At 37.6% G+C, this 21,683-nt stretch overlaps 1 protein-coding gene across 4 annotated transcripts in view; it reads right to left on the bottom strand.

The window, feature by feature from the left end:
- DCAF5 (DDB1 and CUL4 associated factor 5) overlaps positions 1-21,683 on the bottom strand; it is a 68,399-nt gene that overhangs the window by 31,211 nt on the left and 15,505 nt on the right. For all 4 annotated transcript variants that reach the window (XM_062495867.1, XM_062495868.1, XM_062495870.1 and 1 more), the window contains exons 4-6: positions 20,587-20,726; positions 18,412-18,541; positions 2,021-2,234 (exon numbers count right to left, since the gene is read on the bottom strand). In XM_062495867.1, the coding sequence (XP_062351851.1) occupies positions 2,021-2,234; positions 18,412-18,541; positions 20,587-20,726 (484 nt within the window). The remainder of the gene's footprint in view (positions 1-2,020; positions 2,235-18,411; positions 18,542-20,586; positions 20,727-21,683) is intronic.

Genomic DNA, 21,683 nt, shown 5'->3' with positions numbered 1-21,683 from the left:
ATTGGAGGTTCAATGTGAAAAAACTGCTAAAGAAGCCTTCCTATCAGAAGTGCCACTCACAATTTGAAAGCAACTTTCTTATCCTCAAGTCCCTTCAAATGTGCCTTAGCCCACACAAAATTTTGATCCTATGAGAAAATACAAGCAAGGTATTCTGTGAAGCTTACTTTCTATGGATCTCAAATGAAAGACATTCTTTATAAAGGCCAAGAAGAGCAATATTAAAAGGGAGATGTGACTGAAGCCAGATTAAATTAGATACAGAATTATTTCTTCTTTTGATGAATTCTGATTTGCAGGGGTGAAGACTTGCATACATTATATAAAAGCATACTAGCTGTATAAAAAGGCAAAATTCAAAAAACCTGTTATTTATTTATTTACCCTATCTTACACTAGGTTCCAACTCTAACCTTCTTTTCTAGATATACCTGCAACTGGAATTGGGTTCTCTATAAGGGGCATTCCTAAGGACTATCCATAGTGTTACGAGTCTTAGCCACTGAATTTAAACATTACTGGATAGTTTCAGACAGAATTGGAGCATGTGTTGGCATTTTCTGAATTCATTATAATTTTTCCTTCCAGTTAGAAGACGGGTATGAGCTTATGTCTAAATGTCAAATTCCACATCTTTCTAACATTCCATATAAAACTTCATCTTCCCTATTAACATCGTAGAGTTTTATGAGAGAATACAATTGTCTTTTGCTCTGATTTCCAACTCATTAGCAGCATTATGTACTGCTACTTATTTGAACAGAAGGTCTGTTAAGCCACAAGAACACAGGTTTTTTTAAAATGCAGGCTCCTGAAGTATATCACATCAGCCTGATACAGAACAGACATACTCCTCCTGTTAATAGCATACCCATAAGAAAATGCCTTAGAAAGCAGAGCAACATATACTAAGACTTTTCTCTACATCTTTAGTAACAAATGAGAAGCTAATTTATGTGTCAGAGTGTATACAGCTCTACAGTTCCAGAGGAGAAAAAGTGTGTTATCTTTAGGCCTACTAAATAATGGACCACAAATTATCAGTGGTATTCTTAACCAACACATGTGTTTTCCCATGCTTTATAGTAAGCCGTTCAATTGTTTTGAGTTCCATTATCACATTTTCACACTCCTGTCAAAAAATATTCAACAAAACTATGGAACAGTGCTCAAGTTCAGTGACATGAATGTATTTCCTACTTGCAATCTGAAAGAAGCTCAACTCTGCCTCCTGCAGCAGCAGCAATAGAATTAGTGATGAAATTCTGACTGCAGAAATTTTGCTGATGACAGTTAGGAAACTTTTAGATCATAGTTTGATACTATCATAGCTTGAAAATACATCTTTTGTCCTTAAATAGTGCTTGGTTATCAAACACATTAAATACTGCTGTCCAAAGAAAATATCTGGCTCTAGAATCACATGAACTTCTGTTAGCCACATTATGTGTGACCTATTTCTTTGTGATCAGTAGTAGGGACAGGGCCCTGCCTCAGTGAAGTAACCAACTATTCCTTCCTAACCTCCTGCCTTCACCACTTACAGAACATTGACCTACAAAGACCTATTCTACCTGATCTAGTAGTGTAGTATTAAAAGAGAAACATTATAATTTGAAATAAGAATTAATAACTCTATAAATACACAATATTTGCATTTTTGGGGATTGCCTCTACGTCACTCTATAACAAAATTGAAATGCATGGAAGATACTTCCTTATCACATGTAAGTGAGTAGATAACATTGTATTAATTGGGCCTAAAAAGGAAGCAAGTATTTTCTTCTGAATATAATCTTCCACTAAGTATTAGATCACATCAAACAAAAGGTAAAACTTCTCATGTGTTTTGGTATATGTTTTCCTTCTTTCAGAACCCACATTGCAAAACAGTTCTGAATAAGCCTGTGCGTGACTTGTTTCCTTATCTCTTGAATCAGAAAAAAGACACCCTTACAGAGGTGTTCTCAAACAGTCATGGAAACTCTGGAGACTCAGGGCACCATTGCTTGCTTATTACCTGATCACGATCACCTGCAAAACAGCAGCTCTTCATAGTACAGGAGTTGAAGTACCCTTGGTTGTCAAACTGGAAGACAGGCAGCCGGCAGTGGATGTCGTAGAGCACCGGGGGCAGGCGCCGGCGCAGGGCCAGCAGCTGGGTGCCATTACTGTTGAACCGGACGCTCATGGCACTCTGAAGGGAAAGGTTTCCACCATAGCGGAGCAGTGAACTGGGAAAACACAAGTGGGAGCACGTGAGATGGGCTGCACATACCAAATCAACTACTTAAAGATAGAACTCTCTTTAATCTTACTGAGGCATTTCAAACAAACAACCCCAATAAATTATAATCTTATTTAGTTTCTGTTTTAAAGCATCAATTTCTGAAAAATCTTAATATGAAACCTGAATGACAAGCTATCAAAATGCTATGACTGTAAAGTCTTCAGAAGAGAAAAGTCAAGGACTGTGAATTTTGTTAATAACATTTCCTGCATAGGAGCAAAGTTGGATAGAGCACTTAGCCTTAAAAAAAGGCTGCCCTTTTACTTCTGGGATGTCTGCCTTTGAGAGTGACCCTACCAGCACTCAGCCCTCTTTGTTATCTGGTTCTTGAATCCAGGCAGTCTTTTGCCCTTGCTCTGGCACCAGATGGCATTTTCTCCAAATGTAGACAGGCTGGCCATTCTCTTTCTTCTGCTTCTATTTATATCTCTACAGGGCATCAGAGGATGTTTAAACTCCACAAGCAGTTCCAGATGTCTTATGTAAAAAGACATCTTACTAACATGTTATTGCAAGAAATGCTAAAATAAGTCACTTAGCTAATCTTGAACCAGCTTCATCTAAAAAAGCTGCCAAGTAGGCAAGACAATTATGTTATCACATGACATTATTACCTAAAACGCTCATGTGGCAGGATTAGCTGGTTTCCTTGTCCCTTATAAGGATGTATGTTCAGAGCTGGAATATTTGTATCCATTCTTATTGACATACACAAAACAAAACCAAAGGTCCACAAGTTTCCAGACTCTCTCTTTAAAAAAGTAACATAAATGGAATTTGTTCCATAAAGGAACCTAAAGTTAAGCAAAGCACACCTTAAACGTAACTTGTACAGACTTTTTTTTCTTTTCAAAGACTTCATTCAATCTGTATGCTTGAAATGATTGTGTATATGGAAAGCGAGACAAAGATGGAAGACATTTAATCCCTTTTTTTGTTCAGTAATCACTAAAACCTCCCTAAACAGTACTAGAGCTCATAGTTTTGTTAACAGCTCTGATTTGAGCAATAAGCATCAAATCTTGTTAAGAGCTGTGACTTTTATACCTCTTCAGGACCAGAAAAAGCATGCCAGCTCAGAATTTGTAAATTCTAGAGAGAAGCTTATTCATAGATTTTAACACATAATACTTTCTGATATAGTCCTTTGCCCCAACAAGTGTGAAGAATGAGTCACTCCACATGGATGGGAAGCCACATTCCATGCAGGTCGAAACATGCATCATTGCCTGAGAAACCATAAAGTTAAAAAACCATTGTTCCTAAGCCGGAGTCACACGAAACCAACACAAAATATAATGTTCTACATAATGATTAGCCTAGAAATAAGCTGCTCTTACACACACTCACTGTCTTTGTGAGCTGAACAGTAAAAGCCAGGGTACCACAAAGGCACCAGAAATCACATTTTCAAAACCAACTAACTAGTAAGTTCTTCAAGCTGGGCCCCAGAATTTCAGAACACTTCCATCAGCATGAACAGTCCTGGTGCCTGATGTTGGCCTCCTCCATGGCAAAACTGCCAAGGTTTTCTTAATTGTGTTCAATGTATTTAATTAAAACATGAGAGAATTTAATACTAGAATATGTAAGATTAGAGACAAGGATTTGGGTTCCCTCTCATCAGCCCTAGTTTCTGTTAATTGAGACCAATAAAGTACTCAGCTCAAAATATTCAGTCAGGCATTGAAAATCTAAACAAAACAACCAAAACACATATGACATTTTTTCCTCCCCCTCTTCTGATAGGTCTTAGTAAGTATTTTTTTTCCTATGGAATGTTCCACTTTCTTAAAAAAAACCACAAACAAATAAGCTAAAACATCATAAACTCCCCAAAACCCCAACCCAACCAAGAACTCAACTCTAAAAAGACGCAGAAGAAACAACCCCAGATTTTTTTAGCCAAGAATAGGAAAATTTTAATAAAAATATATGAGTTGTCCAACATGATTAAGAAGTTCATAACAAATATGCACCAACCAGACTTAATGTTTAGGTGCAGACACTGCTGCACCAAGATTAAGCTTCTCTCCTCAGCAGTTCTCCCCCTTAAATCCAAATCACAACCCAGAATTCTTTCCTGCCTTCAAGTAAGTGAGCCTACCAGATGCCCCATCCTGTCAAGTCCTCAAGCAAAGTTTCCATGGTTACTAGTATTATGCCCTGCCTGAAATAATTTGAGGTTATATTTTACGGTAATAGGAGTGCAATATTAAACTGGCTTCAATTCTGCTTACAGATGTTTCATTAAGCTCCTATAGCAGTCAAAAGTACCAAAGCAAACACTTTGAATTGAATTCCATATTGTGTTGCAGTAACTTGAGTGTAACAAAGATCCAAAAGAAAGTTTTACTTCAGAAATTAAAGGAAGCAAGAGAGACTAGAACTTCAGAAAAAATTATCATATACACACATGAGAAGTCTAGAATTAAGGAGCTGCATAGTTAATACTCCTCAAAAGATTCACAGTTTTGCCTGCCTCAGACTATCACTCCACACAGTTCAGCCACACATGTAATGGAAATATAGCTCCTGCTTCAGTTGGTTTGTTTGTTTGTTTTTTGTTTGTTGGTTGTTTAGTGCTTTTTTTTAATTTGGCTCAAACAAAAAAGAAAACCAAACAAAAAAAAGAAACTCCTACACTAACAAAAAAAGCAGTGATCTAGATTGGATGATACAGAAAGAAATACTAAAAGAGCTGTTTGCCATTTATTTATAATGTAAGAGTAATGACTTTCCCCACTTGCCTTAATTCTGGCCACAAAATTCTGACACTGTAGCTCCAAGCGCAGCATTTCACTATATTAAGCACAAACAGTTTACTGGTTTCCCCACCCTGCTGTCTTCTGAGTGCTTCCTCTCTGCCTCTTTGAAAGGATTTGTTAAATTAACTGCGCGGTGTTTTCTTTTAACAAACTCCAAAAAGAGGCAGCAGGTAGTCAGGTGGGGATGAAGTGAACAAACTCACTCAAGCTCCCATCAAACATCCATTTCCTGATCCAGAGGGAAAATATTTGCTCCCTCTTTCTCCTCCTAGGACAGAACATCTGAGAGATATGTCAACAAATAAGAGCGGGGGGATGTGTATGGAAGGAGTGCAGCTCATGGCTCTATCTTGGTGGCAAAGCTGCTCACCTAGTTCACAGAGGACATATAAGAATTTGAGAAATCTCTCTTTCTCTACCTCATACTGCAGGCAGTGCACATGGTAGCAGTACTGAGAACTGAGGAACCCTAAGACTTCAATAACTTACATCATAAAATTTTGTTGATTCTAGAACAACCATGATGGTTTTAGGAAAAAAAAAATATTAATTGCCTGAGATGCCTTCTCGAGTATCCACCTCCATTAAAATTGAAGGAAAAAAGCAGTCAGCCCTCTCCAAGGAAGAAGCCAGCAGAAGCTATTTTTTACAGTATTATGCCAATACTAATACTCATTAGTTCTAAAGAGGATGTCTGAATCAAGGAGCTCTAAAGAACTTCAAACTATTCAGAGTGGCAGCCTTTGCACTTTCTTTTTTTGGAGGGTGGAGAGGGGAGAGGAAGAGAAGCTCTGTGTTTAAGCATGTTCAAATTACTATATCCCCTTTCTCAGTTGCACCAGGGTATTGCTCTGCACCTTTAGTCAGTGTTACTTTTGGATTTTTTCACACAGGATTATGTGGGGCAGTGTAGACATGTTTGGATACGTTGCTCATGTTAGAACTGCCACTTTTGCGTGCCCCTGACTGCATGCACTAACAAAGGAGTTTCAGAGGCAACACCTTGTTGCAGTTACTAAAGTTTACTGATGTATCATGCCAGAAGCAATACTCTCATCTTGAAGACACAGACTATGACAACTAGTGAGAAATCTGAAGGCAATACTAAAAGGACACTTCTGAACACGATGAGTGCTCTTTCTGCCAGAGGCATTATTTTTATGAGTCCAAAGCCAGACTACTCGGATTTACTCTGCTTCCAAATTTGGCTCACTCAGACAGCTGTGGAATGCTGATGTTGCCTACCAGCTCTGGAAGCAATATAGAGTCACATGCATTTCTGAGTTTTTTAAAAAGTCATATTGTATGATAAAGAGAAATATTTAGTTCACAGATGGAACATTGCAATCCAAACTCACATGCTGGAGCTGGAGGAAGGCTGAGGAGGGAGAGAAAGGACGATTATATGCAATGTGGTCATTTCCATAGCTGGATACGCTGCACACAGGCAGCAGGCAAGGCTAACTAAATACCAGCTCAGCCAAACAATGGAAGGCTTTGAATCCATGAGTAGCACCACAAACGTAAATAATTTGGTTTCTACTGGCAGTTAGTGGGGTAAGGGAAGGAGCAGTATCACTGCACTGCAGTAAAGACACTGTCCTTGGGACAGGGGTGTCATTTAAGGAAATAAATTAATTAAGTAAGCGAAGAGTGTTGGTATCATAAACAGCAGAGAGTGAGACTAAGTTAATGAAAGAATGACCGTAAAAGGAAAGAATGAACTGAATGCTCGTAACTAATACACACCATTGCATACAACTGTGTTTGTCAGCAATTCTGTAACCACAAAACTGAGAAACTTCTAACTGTGCAAAAAAATAACTGGAATGAAACTTGGCAAACAGAATTTTGGCCTGGAAAACTGCAGAAAAGCTTGGGGGTTTATTTGCAAGAAAATTATTGTGTGTTTAAAAGGACACAATTCATATATAGTCTGGAGAAAACACTTAGAGCCAAATTAATCAATAACAGAAAAGTCAGCAAAATATCAATAATGAATGCAGACCTTTCTAAAGTGAAAATGAGTCTCAGAAATCTCAAGATAGTTTATTTGAAAAGCAGATAAATTGTATCTAAGTGTACAGCATTTCACAATAAGCATTATAGGTGTTAACAAATGCGAAGGAAGACCATCAGCGTCTGAAGATTAGCAGGTATACAAGCCATATTCAAGATTTTATTATTTTTCAGAAACTAGATCATTTTTCTAAATTCTATCATCACTACTTCTGATAATCTTACCACTTTTACAAGAACTGTCTCCAAGAATCATTACCAGGAAGTAAGGGGTATTTGCTTGGATTTATTAGGTTATTAAACAATAACAAAATAAAATAAAGGCTGTGTATTGTTAGCAAAACCAAACATCTTTGCTTACCTTCAAAAAGAAAGTATAATTAAAATCAACTCCATCTACCAAGACAAGAAAAGTACAGAATTCAGGGTGAAGATTCTGCATGTTCAAGAATGTGACATTCCTATGCTGTTTGCTTTTAGGGTCAGAAACATATAAACTTGTTCAAAATGGAGTCTCCCAGTCATTAATGGACTTCCATGAATGGCAAACCATAAGGTGAATAAAAGCTTTGCTGTCCCCTCCAAACCACGAGGGCAATATTTTATTTTTTTTTAATAACTGAGATTCCTCTCTGGTAACGGACTTCAGAAACTGGAGCCTTAAAAACATCAAACATCACCATTTATGTACCCAGAGCAACCCGACAACGAAACAGCAAAGGCTTGCCTTATGACCTAACTGAATCACTGAATGAAAATGTTGCTACATCAGTGATCTCAGGCAGTTCTCCAGAAAGCATTATGATTTCCTGTATTCTGCCTTTAGTCACAGGATAATAACTCAGAAATTTCAGTATTCTGAGGAAGATGGCAAGAGCAGAGGCTTAAGTACACTAAACTCTCCCCCTCATCTGGATTACTTTTATCCTTTCAGGATTTAAGGTTACCTCTGCCATTACAAAGACTGAACAGCAGTGAAAAATAACAAGCAAAAAAACAAAACAAAAAAACCCCCTGTTTATTTGAATGCTTTACATCCTCCTCCAGCTCTAGTCAAGGTTTGTTTTGGTCTTATTACAGACCTGTTCCCAAACATTCTCCTGCCCTAGGCTTGCCCTCACTACAGATCTTTGGGTCAGCAGGTATGAGAATGTCTTATTCTCACTCTCTACTTGAATCATGTAGGTGTTACTGTAATGTAAGCAATAAATGAGATCTAGTAAGCAGGCCATTCATTTTTCAGGAAAAAAATCCAAAAACTCAATCAACAACAAAAACCAAAAAAACCCAACCAAAAACCAACACAATTTAGTCAGAGTTAAAAAAAACCCAACCAACGAATCAAAAAAAACCTAGAGAATACAATGTAAAAAGCAACTGTCCAACAGCCACAAACAAACTAGCTGAAGCACCTGATCATTTCCATCCTTTTCTAATCCCTGAATTCTCTGATCAGTCCATTATTCAGCCTGTTCAGAAATAGCACATTGTAGGATGGAGTACAGACTGTGACAGAGAACAAGTGTTCAGCTAAATCCAGCAAAGCACAAAGGAGCAGGTTCCATCAGATAACCAGATAGAGAAGATGCAAATACAGCCAGACACTGGCATGGGAAGATGACCTTTGGGCCAAATAAAGGAGCAGGACATGTTCCCAAAACCAAACACTCACCAGTCGTTACAACACAAAGAACATGGATATCAGAGAATGTTACCTTAGAAAAATAATCCGAGTGCAAAAGTTGGCAATTCCTCCTGAAGAATGAAGGTTTTCATACCTTATGCAAAATCAGTCACGTGTCAATACTGCAGTCCTACGACACACTTTTCCTACACATTTTTGTGCTGCAATTCTTGTCTTGCTGAGTAGCATCAGCCACAGATTTGTTCTCTTGTCCAGTAACATATATATACTCACTTCTCTGCTTTTTTCTATGAAGCTGCAGGAATTTTTAATTTACAAAAACTACACAAGCAGAAATTAGAGAAACTAGAATCAAGAAGAAAGTAGGCCTTTCTTTTGACAAGAAAATTGGCGAGATCCAAAATGCCCCTGCAGTAAAAGAGTCCAGTCTTGAACTAGTAAAGCTTTTGCCTCTAGTAGGTAAAAGATGAATATAAATTTTCACCTAAAGCTAAGTGAATGCAACTGCAGACATAACTTTGGACTCACCAGGTTGATTCCACCAGTTTCCCCTGGAATGATGTGTCAAAGACTAATTCCCTTCTCTTACAACAGGATTAAACTAATATTTCAGATCTTCTTCTAGTAAATGCACTAAGAGCATCTCTCTTTTGATTTCAGTCACCAATATTTTTTAAATTTTCCTTTCTCCTTTTTTTTCTTTTTACACAAAAAAAGTTTTTTTTAAAATTCCCTCCATGTTAACTAGAGGTACAGAGGTGATTGGGGCAAGGCTTAAAACGATTACTTCCTTAAGAAAGCCTCAACAAAAACCCTTTCAGTCTGATCTTCTTCTGAACAGATTATAATTTTAAAATTTGCATTACAAGGACAATACTTTGCACTTAAAATTCTTGCTTTAGAAAGACCTGGGTGCTAAAGTGTTTCAAAGCTAACAAAAAGATTAAGCACCATGAGGTTTTGGAATTAGGCAGTTTTCCCTTTTCTTGGTACAGGAAAAGCCAAGGGCAAGAAAGGTCAACCAACAGACCTAACCAATATTGTGAAAAAAACCCCAGGTTTTCTGACTTCTTGTTTACAGTTACACACAGTGTTGAATATCTAAAAACCTGAATAGCTCCTCTGCTTGTAGGAGCAAGCTGGATCCCACAGAGCAAAGGGACAGTATTGAGCTTTAAGTGCCTGTCAGAACCAAGAGTGCTAATGTGAGGATGCCAATAGGTATAAAAAAGTTTCATCTTCAGATTAGAAAATCCCTGTGCATATGACAGGGGGTAATCAAGACAGCAGAGGCCAAACAGAAGAATGACCATAGTCCTATCTGAAAACAACAAAGAATTAAAAACTGAGCTACTAAGAACAGTCTTTTTTATTATACGGTTTGAACCTCAGCTCTCCAAAATTCAGTGGTATGTCTGGTCAACAGATCCTAGAGGAAAGTTAAAAATCTTTCTAAATACACTCCAGTCCAGGAAGGATACCAGCCTAAACACAGAGAAAGCTAAGCTAAACCCTCCACCTCAAGAGGGCTGACACGGTCATGCATAAAGCAGGGCTGCAAATTAAATATGCAAGGTGTACATCTGAAACCGAAGCTAAGTGGGAGGGCCCTTCCTATGGTACCATCCCTGTAAATTCCACAATAAGGACAAGGCATAAGGGTGGGAAAAAGACTACAGCACCCGTTTCACACACTTAAATACCAGGTAGCATTTGGCAAACCTGCACACTTAAGTATTTCCAGACTATCTATTAGGTGATGCTCACACCAGCAACAGAAATTACTACTTCAGAATAAAAAAAATATTTATCAATAAATTCACTGATTTACATATTTCACAACTTTAGGCTGCACCCCTGTCTTTAAAGAAAAAAAAAAGGGTGAAAAAAGTGCATGAACTGACTGAAGATGACAAGATGACAAATACAAAAAAAAGTCTCTGCATGCAGGAAAGTCATCAATATAACTAAAGCCTTGATGATTATCTTTATCTTTCTTTGCCCAAAGTCAAAAAAAGGGTCATTTGCAAGTTCTCCCTTTTTTCTTTCAGTGAGAAGAGAGAAGGAAAGGCAGCGGAAACTACCTTAGATATTTCTAATTCTAAATAAGTGGTTGATTTTGGCTAAATTTCTAGCAAATATTTTTGAGATTTATGTTCACAATGAAGAAATCAAAGCCAAAAGCCATCCACTACTATTCCCCCAGATGCCATTACTGGTCAAATGTTCCTTCAACACACTCCAAAGATTTCCAGAAAAATTCAATCCCCATGAACTTAAGCAATAGTCTGTTCACTTCCTACCACATTAAAGAGAACTTTTGAGAAATAATGGAAGACAAATAAGGGGGAAAATATCTACATTTAGGTTCTGTGTAATTTGAGGCAAACATGCCAAGCTGGATTTGGTTGGGAGATCTCAAAATTCTAGGTTGAAAAATTGATCAGTTGAGCTGCCTCAGTAACACTGAAGTGTAACATATGAGGATGGTACATCTGTGGGATGAGTTCTATTTCCTGAACTGCAAGAAGTTATTTGAACTATTTGAGGTGGTGTGGTTGACCCATATTGGTGAGTTCCAATACAGCACTTGAAATTTGTTATACTGCAGCCTATCTAAATAGATTACTTTAAGCAGCATCAAGATGAATTCACAACAAATTATTCTACTGAGAAAGAAATGATAAGCCTGACAATGAACAAGTGGTTGCCAAGATACACATGTTTCTCCTGCAGTCCTTATTAGAGTGTTCTGCTGAGAGCAGGCCTGACAAAGGTCTCCAAACAGAAACATGCAGCACCCTTCTATTGCAATGAAATAATTGAAACAGGTATTTGCCAATTCCATAATGTAGTGAACTGTTTCACCTGCAGGGGCTTTGGGAATCCCAAAGCATTCACAATGGAAGTGGTGACAATCATAAGCTTCTTTCCTTCACATTAGAAGTCAAAATGCAAAACAGTCAAAGTAAAACCTTAAATGTCTTCATAACATTCCTGCCATCATGTAACATCTACAGATTTTACATGAAGAAAGTCCCCAGTCCACCAGCACTCACTTTCAAGGAAAGAGCCCTGAACCTCAGTAAGCTCTCTGTCAGAAGCAAACCCTGTGGCTGGCTCCTGAAATAATATCCCCAACACAATCACTAACAATACTAGATCCCTCACTTACACTTGCAGAAGCCCAATGTTTCATCCAACATACCAGGCATCTTGGTAACATAGAGATAAAAGAAGGTAAGTTACTTTGTAGAGTGAGCTCAGGAAGGAAAGCTAGAAAGGATAAAAACTCAGCACATGTGTGAGCATTTCTCAGAAAATAACTGCCATCTCTGTTCTTCTGGTGTGATCTGTAAGGATCAAATACCTTGAAGGTATGACCCTAGAAACTAAAATTGGCAACCACTGGAGACCTCAATCTATGGAGTTGCACTAAGTTATGATGTTGTGTTTATGACCTTAGAATGCCTTCAACACCACCACACAGATTTTGTAAAGTCCTCTCTGTGCAACAGGTTACAAATATCACCTGTGGTACAGAGTTGCAAATACTCATCATCTCCCTTTCTTCCCTTTCCCTTGCACATCCACTATGCAAAAATATCATAAAAAATAAAACCTAACAGAATTAACCATGCCTTTATTCAGAAGTAATATTCAGTTCTCTCTTGCAAAGCTGGTCTATTTGACATGCATTTAACTAAATTATGAAAAATTGTTTTCAAATTTCCTGTAGTTCTGGCAGCTACCACTCCTGTTCTGATAACTGAGAGAGGCCTCAAACCTGAAACCTAGCTTTTCCAACTAGATGTCAATCAAATACCACCTGCAAGATTTCTATGTCCAACAGTGTTTTTCTCCTCTTGCTATCAGACCACTGATACAAAACCAAAAATAAGAATACTTATCAGGTCTTTGAAAGGCTGGGAACTAAATGAAGTAAGAGAGACTCCAAATCAAAGCAATCAGGAGCCAAGAACCAGATTTTCAAAAGAACTGTGATATCCTGTCCATGTGGACCAGAAGTTACAGATTTAATAGATTGTTTTAAGAGTTGGATTGTGTTTGCTTGCAGCACAATGACTAAGCAGAACACCTAGTAATTAGCACTTGACAGAAAAGCTCTGGCCAAGACAAAGACTTCAGGAAATGCAGTCAGTTCAAGACCAGCAGCACAGTGCAGCTACACCTTCAAAGTCCTCCACACACTGGCAAGATCGACATACCTGAACATTCATAAAACTGATAAGAAGGGTCTTCTCTCAAGATTTCCCTGAATCTAATTGGTTTAGTACAGGGAAGAAATTCCTATATCTCAATATTTTGCTTACTGTTTAACGAGCTAATCACTAGATGATTCTAATATCATATAACTAATATCTAATAACATGTACTCCTTGTCCACAACTTGGGAGTTTGCTTCTCTAAATTCTCAGAGCAGGAGGCAAATTTAATGTTAATTTAGAGCACACAAAAAAAGATTTCTTGATTGGTGTTGTTATATCTATATTATTAAATATACATTTAATGTGAGCTAAAAATGTTTGTTGAAGTGGACTCTGAACTGCAGTTACTGGTTAGCCAAGACAAAGAAAGAAAGAAATTGAAGCTGAAATAATGTTCCTTTTGGATTTATCTGTAAAGGCTTGATGGAAAGCACCAAAACTGACACTCCTTTAACTTGGGCTTATTATGATGTGTATGGTCCAAAAAAATTTAGCTTTTAAAATATGTCATAAGGATTACAATCACCAAGGAATACCAGGCTTGCCCTGTTACTCAAGGATTTTTAACTCATCATTGGGCTTCTTTGAGTACATGGACTTGCAATTGTGCATATAGCATGAATCTCCTGAACTTTCAGAATAATCTTAAAAAGGTCTATGGTGTGTATGCATTTCTACCTCACTCAGAGTTGAATCCAGTACTTGAATTAGGGGGACAAATGAGTTTCCAGATCCCAAAACTAAAGTCTGGGGTTCTGGAACAGTGTTTTTCTCCACAAACACAAAAAGTCAAATGACAAAAAGAAAAACACTCTGCTTATATTATAATTTATTCTTATGAAACATGCAGCCTTGGAAGGTAAATCATCCCCAGATTTGGTCAGGCTCCACTTTTACTTTGTAAAAAACTTGTCAAGAACATGCAGAGGAGGCAAAAAAGGGGAAGGTTAATTCAGCAAAAGAAACCACAGCAAGTGAAACAGAATGAGCAGAATGCCACAAACAGCTGAATATATTTAATAGTTCACTGCTCCTTAAATGAGGACATATTTCCTTCTCAGCCTTACAGGCCTTACTCTCTCTTTTCAATGGCTTACAGTTGCCACTGGGCCATCCCTGAATCAAGTTCAACTTACTAGGGCATAAGAAAGCTACAAAGCCTTTCCAGCTTAGTTTTCTAACTTCTAGGCATCATGAGTTGGCTCAAAAAACAGGTCAAACACATAACTATGTAACACACATAGGAATGAGTAGTTTTTAGGTAAGTCCTCTCAGACTCACCTAAAATACCCCAAGATATGTATTTATGACACAAGATATAGCATTTTAATCCTTGAACTGGACACACCAATGGATCCCAGTGTGCATAAAGTACTGGTTTAATGCTTGCATCACAAGCAGAACACACTTCTGTGAATGGCCTTTTTGCAGCATGCAGATTAAAAATATGTGATGGTCATTAACAGGACAAACCAATATAATTTTGATCTCAAAAACTTCCACATAAGTTGATGTAAGTGGTGGGTCGGGGGAAACATAGGAAAAGAAAGGGGACAATAATATTATTTTCTTAAGGGAAAAAGCAGTTTATCTCAGTAAAAAGAAGGAGATGGTCATGGAGCTGCCTGGAAAAAAGAGAAGGGAGAATATGAGTACCTAACAACAGCTGAAATAGATATGTACTCTACCTTGCTGAGCTGCCTTCAGAAATTCTGTAACAATATTTGTAATAGATATTTTATAGTAAATACTTTAAGAAGCACAGACGTCCCTTCTAAAATTTTCTTTTAAAAAGGCACAGCTTCCAGACCCCATCTAGTGGTGTGAATGCCTTACAGCAGCCTCCTCAACCAAAACCACATTTAAAGCTTCTCAATGCAGTTTTAAAAAAAGAAACAATACAGATGGTTTCAGTTTAATGTCCACCTGAAGGAATAGAAATACTTACACATTCTAAAAATAGAAAAATAAGATTTCCAGAATCACTAACCAGCTTATAATAGAATTATATTAGTTCTATATTTATAACACTTCATATGCTATTTTTGAGGAGCCAACCCACCACATCCAGATCTTATTAGTGTACTGGGGTAGAAGGAAAGCAACTCAATTGCTGCACTAAATCTGAGACAAAAGAGATATCAAGCTGTGAATGAACTTTGGGAAAAAGCAAAATGAATCCGCCTCTGTATTCTGACTCAGTCAGCAAGACTAATCAAATTATGATTATTTGAAGTGAGCTAAACTTTCCACAGTTCTGAGCTGTACAACTGTCTCTAAATTTCTACATGCATGCCAAGAAATGCTGGCTTCTCAATCACTTCCTTCACTGTAGTAGCCAAGCATAAAACACTCCCAGCTTCCCATTAGAAAGTTAACCAATTCCACAGCATATGAATAAAATCTTCTCATAATCAGGACTTTTTTCCTGGCCCTAAAAGTATTCAAATTAAAATTTTTAGGAGTGTTTAATGTTGCCTGACTAAAGACGTGAACAAAACCAACTTTCCTGGCTGGAACCTTGCAACAGCAAGCTGAGACAAATTCTCCCATAACCCAATTGGAGAAGAGCCATGTATTTCAGAGAAAAATACACTGCTGTAAAAATCCTCAGATTTTCTGGAGAAATAAGTAGATACAGGTCATTTGTTCCTGTCAAGCAATGAAATCTATATCTAAATTCTCTAACCTACAAGGACATCACTGCTCTAGTCAATGTTTTGAAAATGTACAGCTATTAGTTTAAGACTACACAATTAGCCATATTCCACTGACTGACATACAAGTTTAGAAGTCAACAGTAAATCTCCCCTTTTCTGATAGTCCATTATCAAGCTGAACAGCATCAAAGAAAAATACTTCCCTTCAGAAGCCTCAGCTGATTAAAACCAGAAATTCAGCATCAAACCTGATCCCCTTCAAATGAGAAAAGGCCAGCCAAATCCTGTGAGTTTTATCAAGCCTCACCCATATCTGTAAAAAGTCTCAACGCACACAGTGCTGTTGGCTGCAATATGTGTCATGTGAAGGAAGGTGCTGCTAACTACAGTACTGCTACTGGCCACAGACTGCTAGTCTTTGGAATTCCAAGCTTTTCACTTGCTGGATTTTGCAGACAAGCAACAGCAAGGTTCCTTAGAGCAGCCTCCAGTTATGAAGCAAAAAGTAGTGCCTGCTTCATCTAACTCTGCCTCCATCTGAGGACCGATAATAGCTGGAGAAATTAGTTTTACAGGAAGTGTTATAGCAGCAGCTAACTATTAACTACATGTTTCCATGTTCCATATTGGAAGAGTGCTGTGGTTCAGCATAACCCACTGGAAGTTAAAATTTTGGTAATCCACAGCAAACATTTAAAAGTATCTACACTTCTTCCCCTTCTTTCTACCCATTCAACCTCTAATTAAAACCCCACTACCACACAATGTGACAAAACAGCCAAAGTTTAACTGATCCAGTACTTTCTATTAGCACCACAGGTGAAATGATAGGACTGAAAAACTTCCACAATGTCCTCAGTGTTATAATGGATTACATCAATCCTGAGGGAAAGGAAGAATTTCCCTTGATGGCTTAAGGCATAAAAATCCGTGACAGGTGAACGTCATGTGCAGCAAAGTAAATAAAAAATGTAGACTAGGGAAGAAATAGATCTAGCAATTTCTTACTGTAGTTATTTATATGTTGTGCTGTCCAACAAACCCAGAAAAGATTTGACAACCAAACAAATACTTCTAAATCATGTCCCTCAAAAACCTTTATTCCTCCATCCTTCCTACACTTCAGGAAGTAATACATTTCCTTGGATACCAAACACAGTGTTAAAGAAAGCTACAAACATGTAGGGAAGCAAGAATTTTCACCATTAGCAGACATCTTTGACAATGAGGAAAGCATCTGATGCAGTAGCTCTCCTTTGCTGTGCTACTGGCATGCTTGCACAGGCAGCTTCCTGTTTATCCCTAGATTATGGAGAATTTCAGGGGCTCTTTAACCCATTCTGCCTATAAAACTCACCAACCAAAGTGCTTTTGGCACACATCTTACCTGCAACTACAGCATCCTTTATTATTAATAAGAATATGGAAAACATTCATAAACTCCTTCCACATACCAACTTCTGTTTTATGCAGTCTACTGCATGTACTTATAGCATTATGTGGATTACTTTAACAAGAACTATTTTTTCCCTCTGATAATTAAGTGTATTTTCCCCAGAAGAGACTGTAACAAACTAGAACACACAGGTAGATGTGCAAATTCTGGCTTCCACTTCCTCACTGGAGTGTGGATTGAGTGAGTATCTTTACTGATCTAAAATTAATAAATATTTTTTCCTCTTATGACAAAGTGAATTGTCACAAATACATTAAAAAACAAGTTCCAGCTTTCTAGATTAGCAAATTAGATCTACAGAGACATGTAGAACTTTTGCCAAATGCTCTGTTACTTTAAAAAGACTAAAAATCCAGCCTAATTTATTTAAATATAAGAGACTGACTTTGGCAGCCTACTAGCAGGACACAGATCATTCTGAAGAGTCCTCTTTCCTGAGAGTTTCATGGGGAAAAAATTTGCAGTGGCAGCAGAGTTCTTTACAGTCAATTTTTTTTTCCTAAACCAAGCATAACCTTCTCACAGTGTTTGGGACACAACTCTGATCAAGCAAAGGAGGAGAGCTAATGGCTATCCCAGAAAAATGGTAGCTGAAGACTTAACACCAGCATTCATTTATATTACAGCTGGCATCCAGCCAGACTTAACCCACCACAGATTTTTATGATGGAAAAATAAACATTTGAAATCTGAAAGACTGAAAAAAACTTAATCTCTCATGCATGCCAAAGTCTGGTATCAGACATTGCATACACTCAGTTTAGAACCCAGTCTAACCATATTTCAAGCTGCAACCTAATTCTCTTAACTTGTTTTTAACTCTATGCAAATCTGGAAGCACATTCTACAGCCAAATGATTATACAGATGTCTGTATCACTCCGGATGTCATGTTAAACTCATAAGCACTGAGTAAAAAGCTGCCTTGACCACACTCTCTAGTCAGCCACTAAATCTGAGCTGGGCAGGAAAAACAAGCTGCAAAACAGGCAATGCCCACCACAGCTTCTTCCAATAGTGCTTCTTACCAAGACAGTGCTAAATACAATGATGAGAATCTGACACAGCAATCCAAGTTAATCTGCAGTGGTGAAGCCAGGCAGGCTTTGAAAAAAAATCACTTACCTTAACACTGAAGATCTAGCCCCATTTTAAATCAAATTAGATCATAAGTATGAAGAAGAATATTATTATACAAAATAATTGATTATCAACATTGCTGTTAACTTTTCTTACTACCATATATACTGACTTAGTTTTGTTGTTTTTTTTTAAAAAGCAGCATGCCATCACTTCCCAAGGGAAAGAAATAACACAGCATAAAACAAGGACAGCCAGATCATACCTCTGAGGTTTACGAATATCCCAGAGTCCCACACCTTCCTTAGAGTTGGCGGTAGCCAGTAATCTGGGTTCTACTGGATTAAACATCACACTATGAAAGGCTGATGGGTAGTGTGCCAAGCAGAAGGGCTCTGTTGAAAAAGTTAAAATTTCAGACATAAGAACAAACAATGCATTCAACTGTTCGATGCAAGGAGTTTGGCAGCTGAATATGGAAATAGCATAACAAGATCTGAAGATATGGAGACATGTTCAAACCACTTCTCAAGCTGACACATCCAAAGCAATATAAAACTTGAAGTTTTAAAATCCACCCACGTATACATTAATTCTGTCTAAATATGGAAAAGGACACATACTGAATTTCAAGACATAATTTCATTTATGGAAGGTTATCAGAGTTTAAAACTAGTTATTCAAAGACCAAATACTTGAATCTTCTTAAGGTTCATGACCAAATGCTCATCTGATAAGGACTATACTTGGAGTATAGTATAGCTTCTGAAAACTTCCTAGTAATATATGCCTGAGAGCTTCCACAGTCACTGCTGATTACCCAAACCATAAATGTAGCAGAAATTGCTTCTAAGGGAGAATAATATTACAAGAAGTGAAATAAGTTTATATGAAACTGCTAACCCTGGGGAAAATAAGCCTACCACCTCTTAAGTGCTGTACAAGCAGACAAGGGTGTTCCTCTTGTATTATAAAAAACAAAGTTAACAGTTAGCTCTTATGTTCATACAGAGTAGAAAACATTCTCATTCAGACTCTCCCTCTTATAAGACTGTGTTTGGACTGCTACTCTGCCTTATATATTCCATCAAAATACTATCTCCATGAGGAGTGAGGAAAAGCCTTGACTCTGTTACCTTCTCTCTGTTTCTGTGAGCTTACAGCTTTAGGCACAGTTTAATTATCTTCCTTGTTTGTATCTTTTGTGGCATGCTGCCACTCCTTCAATCAACTAAGAAACCAGAATCAGTCCCTATTTTGAGCCAGGGATTTGGCCAGACTTTCCCATTCACTATTTGCTTTGGTGCAACTCCTGTGTCACTCAAACGCTTGGGAGAAAATTATTGTCCCTATCTGAGCCACCAAATGCAGCACTCGTAGTCCCACAAGTACCCCCTGAGCTATGTCATCTTCTTTCCTCATTTCCCTCATTACAACATATAAAACATGGTTAAGCAGGCAACCCTCTCAAATTCCCAGTACTTTATGAAATGACTGCCTATCAAGTAAATGAAACAGAATTAACATTTACTTGTCTTTCTGTACCCTCCCCTCATGCTCTATTACAAGTTTTTTCATCGTGGCTTTTCCTTTCTAGTGTTTCTTTAGCAGTGATGGAAACAAAGATCTCTGACCACAGATGAAGCTCCATGGTGCTATTCATTGTCATAAGAGTCAAAAATAAAAAGAAGAAAAGAAGCCAACTTTTGTTCTGCCAGTCTGCCCACCAAAGGCTTTAGAAATTGCCATTTGTCTTCCATAAGCTTCAAATAAGGTTTAACACCAAAACTGACCTGTGTTTGCATCATCAAATCAAAATTCTGCTGGGACATAAAAGGCTGTGTTATTAAAATGGCAGCCCCCACTGAGAAGCAAAGGCCTGCATCAGCTGAACGGAGAGACAAACATCAGATTGCCAAACAAAGGAGCTGGGTTTTAAATAAACTTTCAATTTGTGTATATTTCCTTAGTCAAATCACTGTCACTAATTACTGGCGCTTTCCTTCACACCTTTATTATAAATAGATTGGCACCATGGTTTTCTTCTGAGATACCAAAAGTTGCCTTTCAGCCTGTCAAAGAGAGATTACAGGAGCTAAACTAATGAAGCACTAAGTAATTTTAATGAAAAGGAGGGGGATTATTTTTCTATTGTTCTTTATGCTCATTCACAATTGTAGCTCTTGTACACTGGAATATAAGCACGTTTCTGAAGGGAGCAGCTCAACACAATATTTAATAAAAATTATAAGTAGTCATTTAAGACAGTAACAGAACTGTAAAGACCAGGGCTTGCCAATCACTGGCAAAAGAATTATGCCTTACTTTTACCCTTCTCCAAGACTCGCTGTCACAACTGTCCCAGATAAACAAATTTTCTCTTCCTTGCCTTGCATTAATTCTTCCTAAATCAATTACATTTTCCTTCTGGAGACCTTACCTCCATGGGAAGACTCTCGGATGTCCCAGATAAGAACCCGGCCATCATCTGATGAACTAGCAAAGATGTTGTCATTTACTGGGCTCACTGAAAGGCCATACACTGCATCTTCATGGGCAAACACATCCAAGGTCTCAGTGCTGGAAGAGAGACACAACATTGTCATTCTTCCTTCTTTTTATATTGTTTTATAAAGCAAAGTACTTACTGCTTTATCTACCGAGCAATACTTTGTGACAAAGTTTCTGTAATTTCATAAGAAAACCCTTGTGTTCAACTGGAGTAAAAAAACAAACAAAATACCCATGTACACTGACTTCATGCTATGAGGAAAAAATCTCTCAAACTAAAACCCAAACATTAAAAACTTCAGATACTCCAAGATGCTATGGAACACATGATGCATTAGATTTAAGTTTGGAAGGATGTAATGGGAAAGGGAAAGAAGACTTGGAACCTCTGGAATAAATTTTTACTACTTAATGTAAAAAAGGAAAACAAAGCAGAAGTTCTTTCTTTAATACAGGTTTCTGTTTCATCCAAAAGTTCAATTGAAGCTCACATAAGAGCAACTTTCCAGATGGCTTTTTCAGTAAATTTTCTTTGTTTTTCAGGATAGGCAGGACTTATATTTTTTCCATGTAGAAAGAACAGCAAAGAAACAACAAAACAAAAGTAATTCCCCCAAAAGTATATCTGGATTTCAGCTGTTTCACAGCTATAAAAAAAAAGAAAAAGCACATTCTCTATTCTTTTCCCAATGTTATAGATCAAGTAAAAAGCTGGAATAGTGGTATGCAGAAATACTGTAATAGTAATGTAGAAAAACTGAAATACCTAATCAGAAGATCCTGGGACTGCTTTATTTCTTTTAAAAATCCCCTTTATTTCTTTAGGGAATAAACTGTATATATGAACCCTATATCATGGAAGCTGCACCAGAGATCCCACATAAAATCAGCATTTTGCTCACATGGCAGTTGATGTTCTTAGTGGCAGATCTACTAACTATCTCTCTGGGATCATTAATAAAAAAAGGGGGGAAAAGCAGTAATAGAAAAAGCCATTTAAAGTTACAGAAAAGCAGCTGCCAGACC

Source organism: Cinclus cinclus, chromosome 6, assembly GCF_963662255.1.
Source record: "Cinclus cinclus chromosome 6, bCinCin1.1, whole genome shotgun sequence".
Classification (NCBI taxonomy): domain Eukaryota; kingdom Metazoa; phylum Chordata; class Aves; order Passeriformes; family Cinclidae; genus Cinclus; species Cinclus cinclus.
The sequence above is the reverse complement of the archived record's forward strand: the minus strand, read 5'-3'. Positions and strand labels throughout refer to the sequence as shown.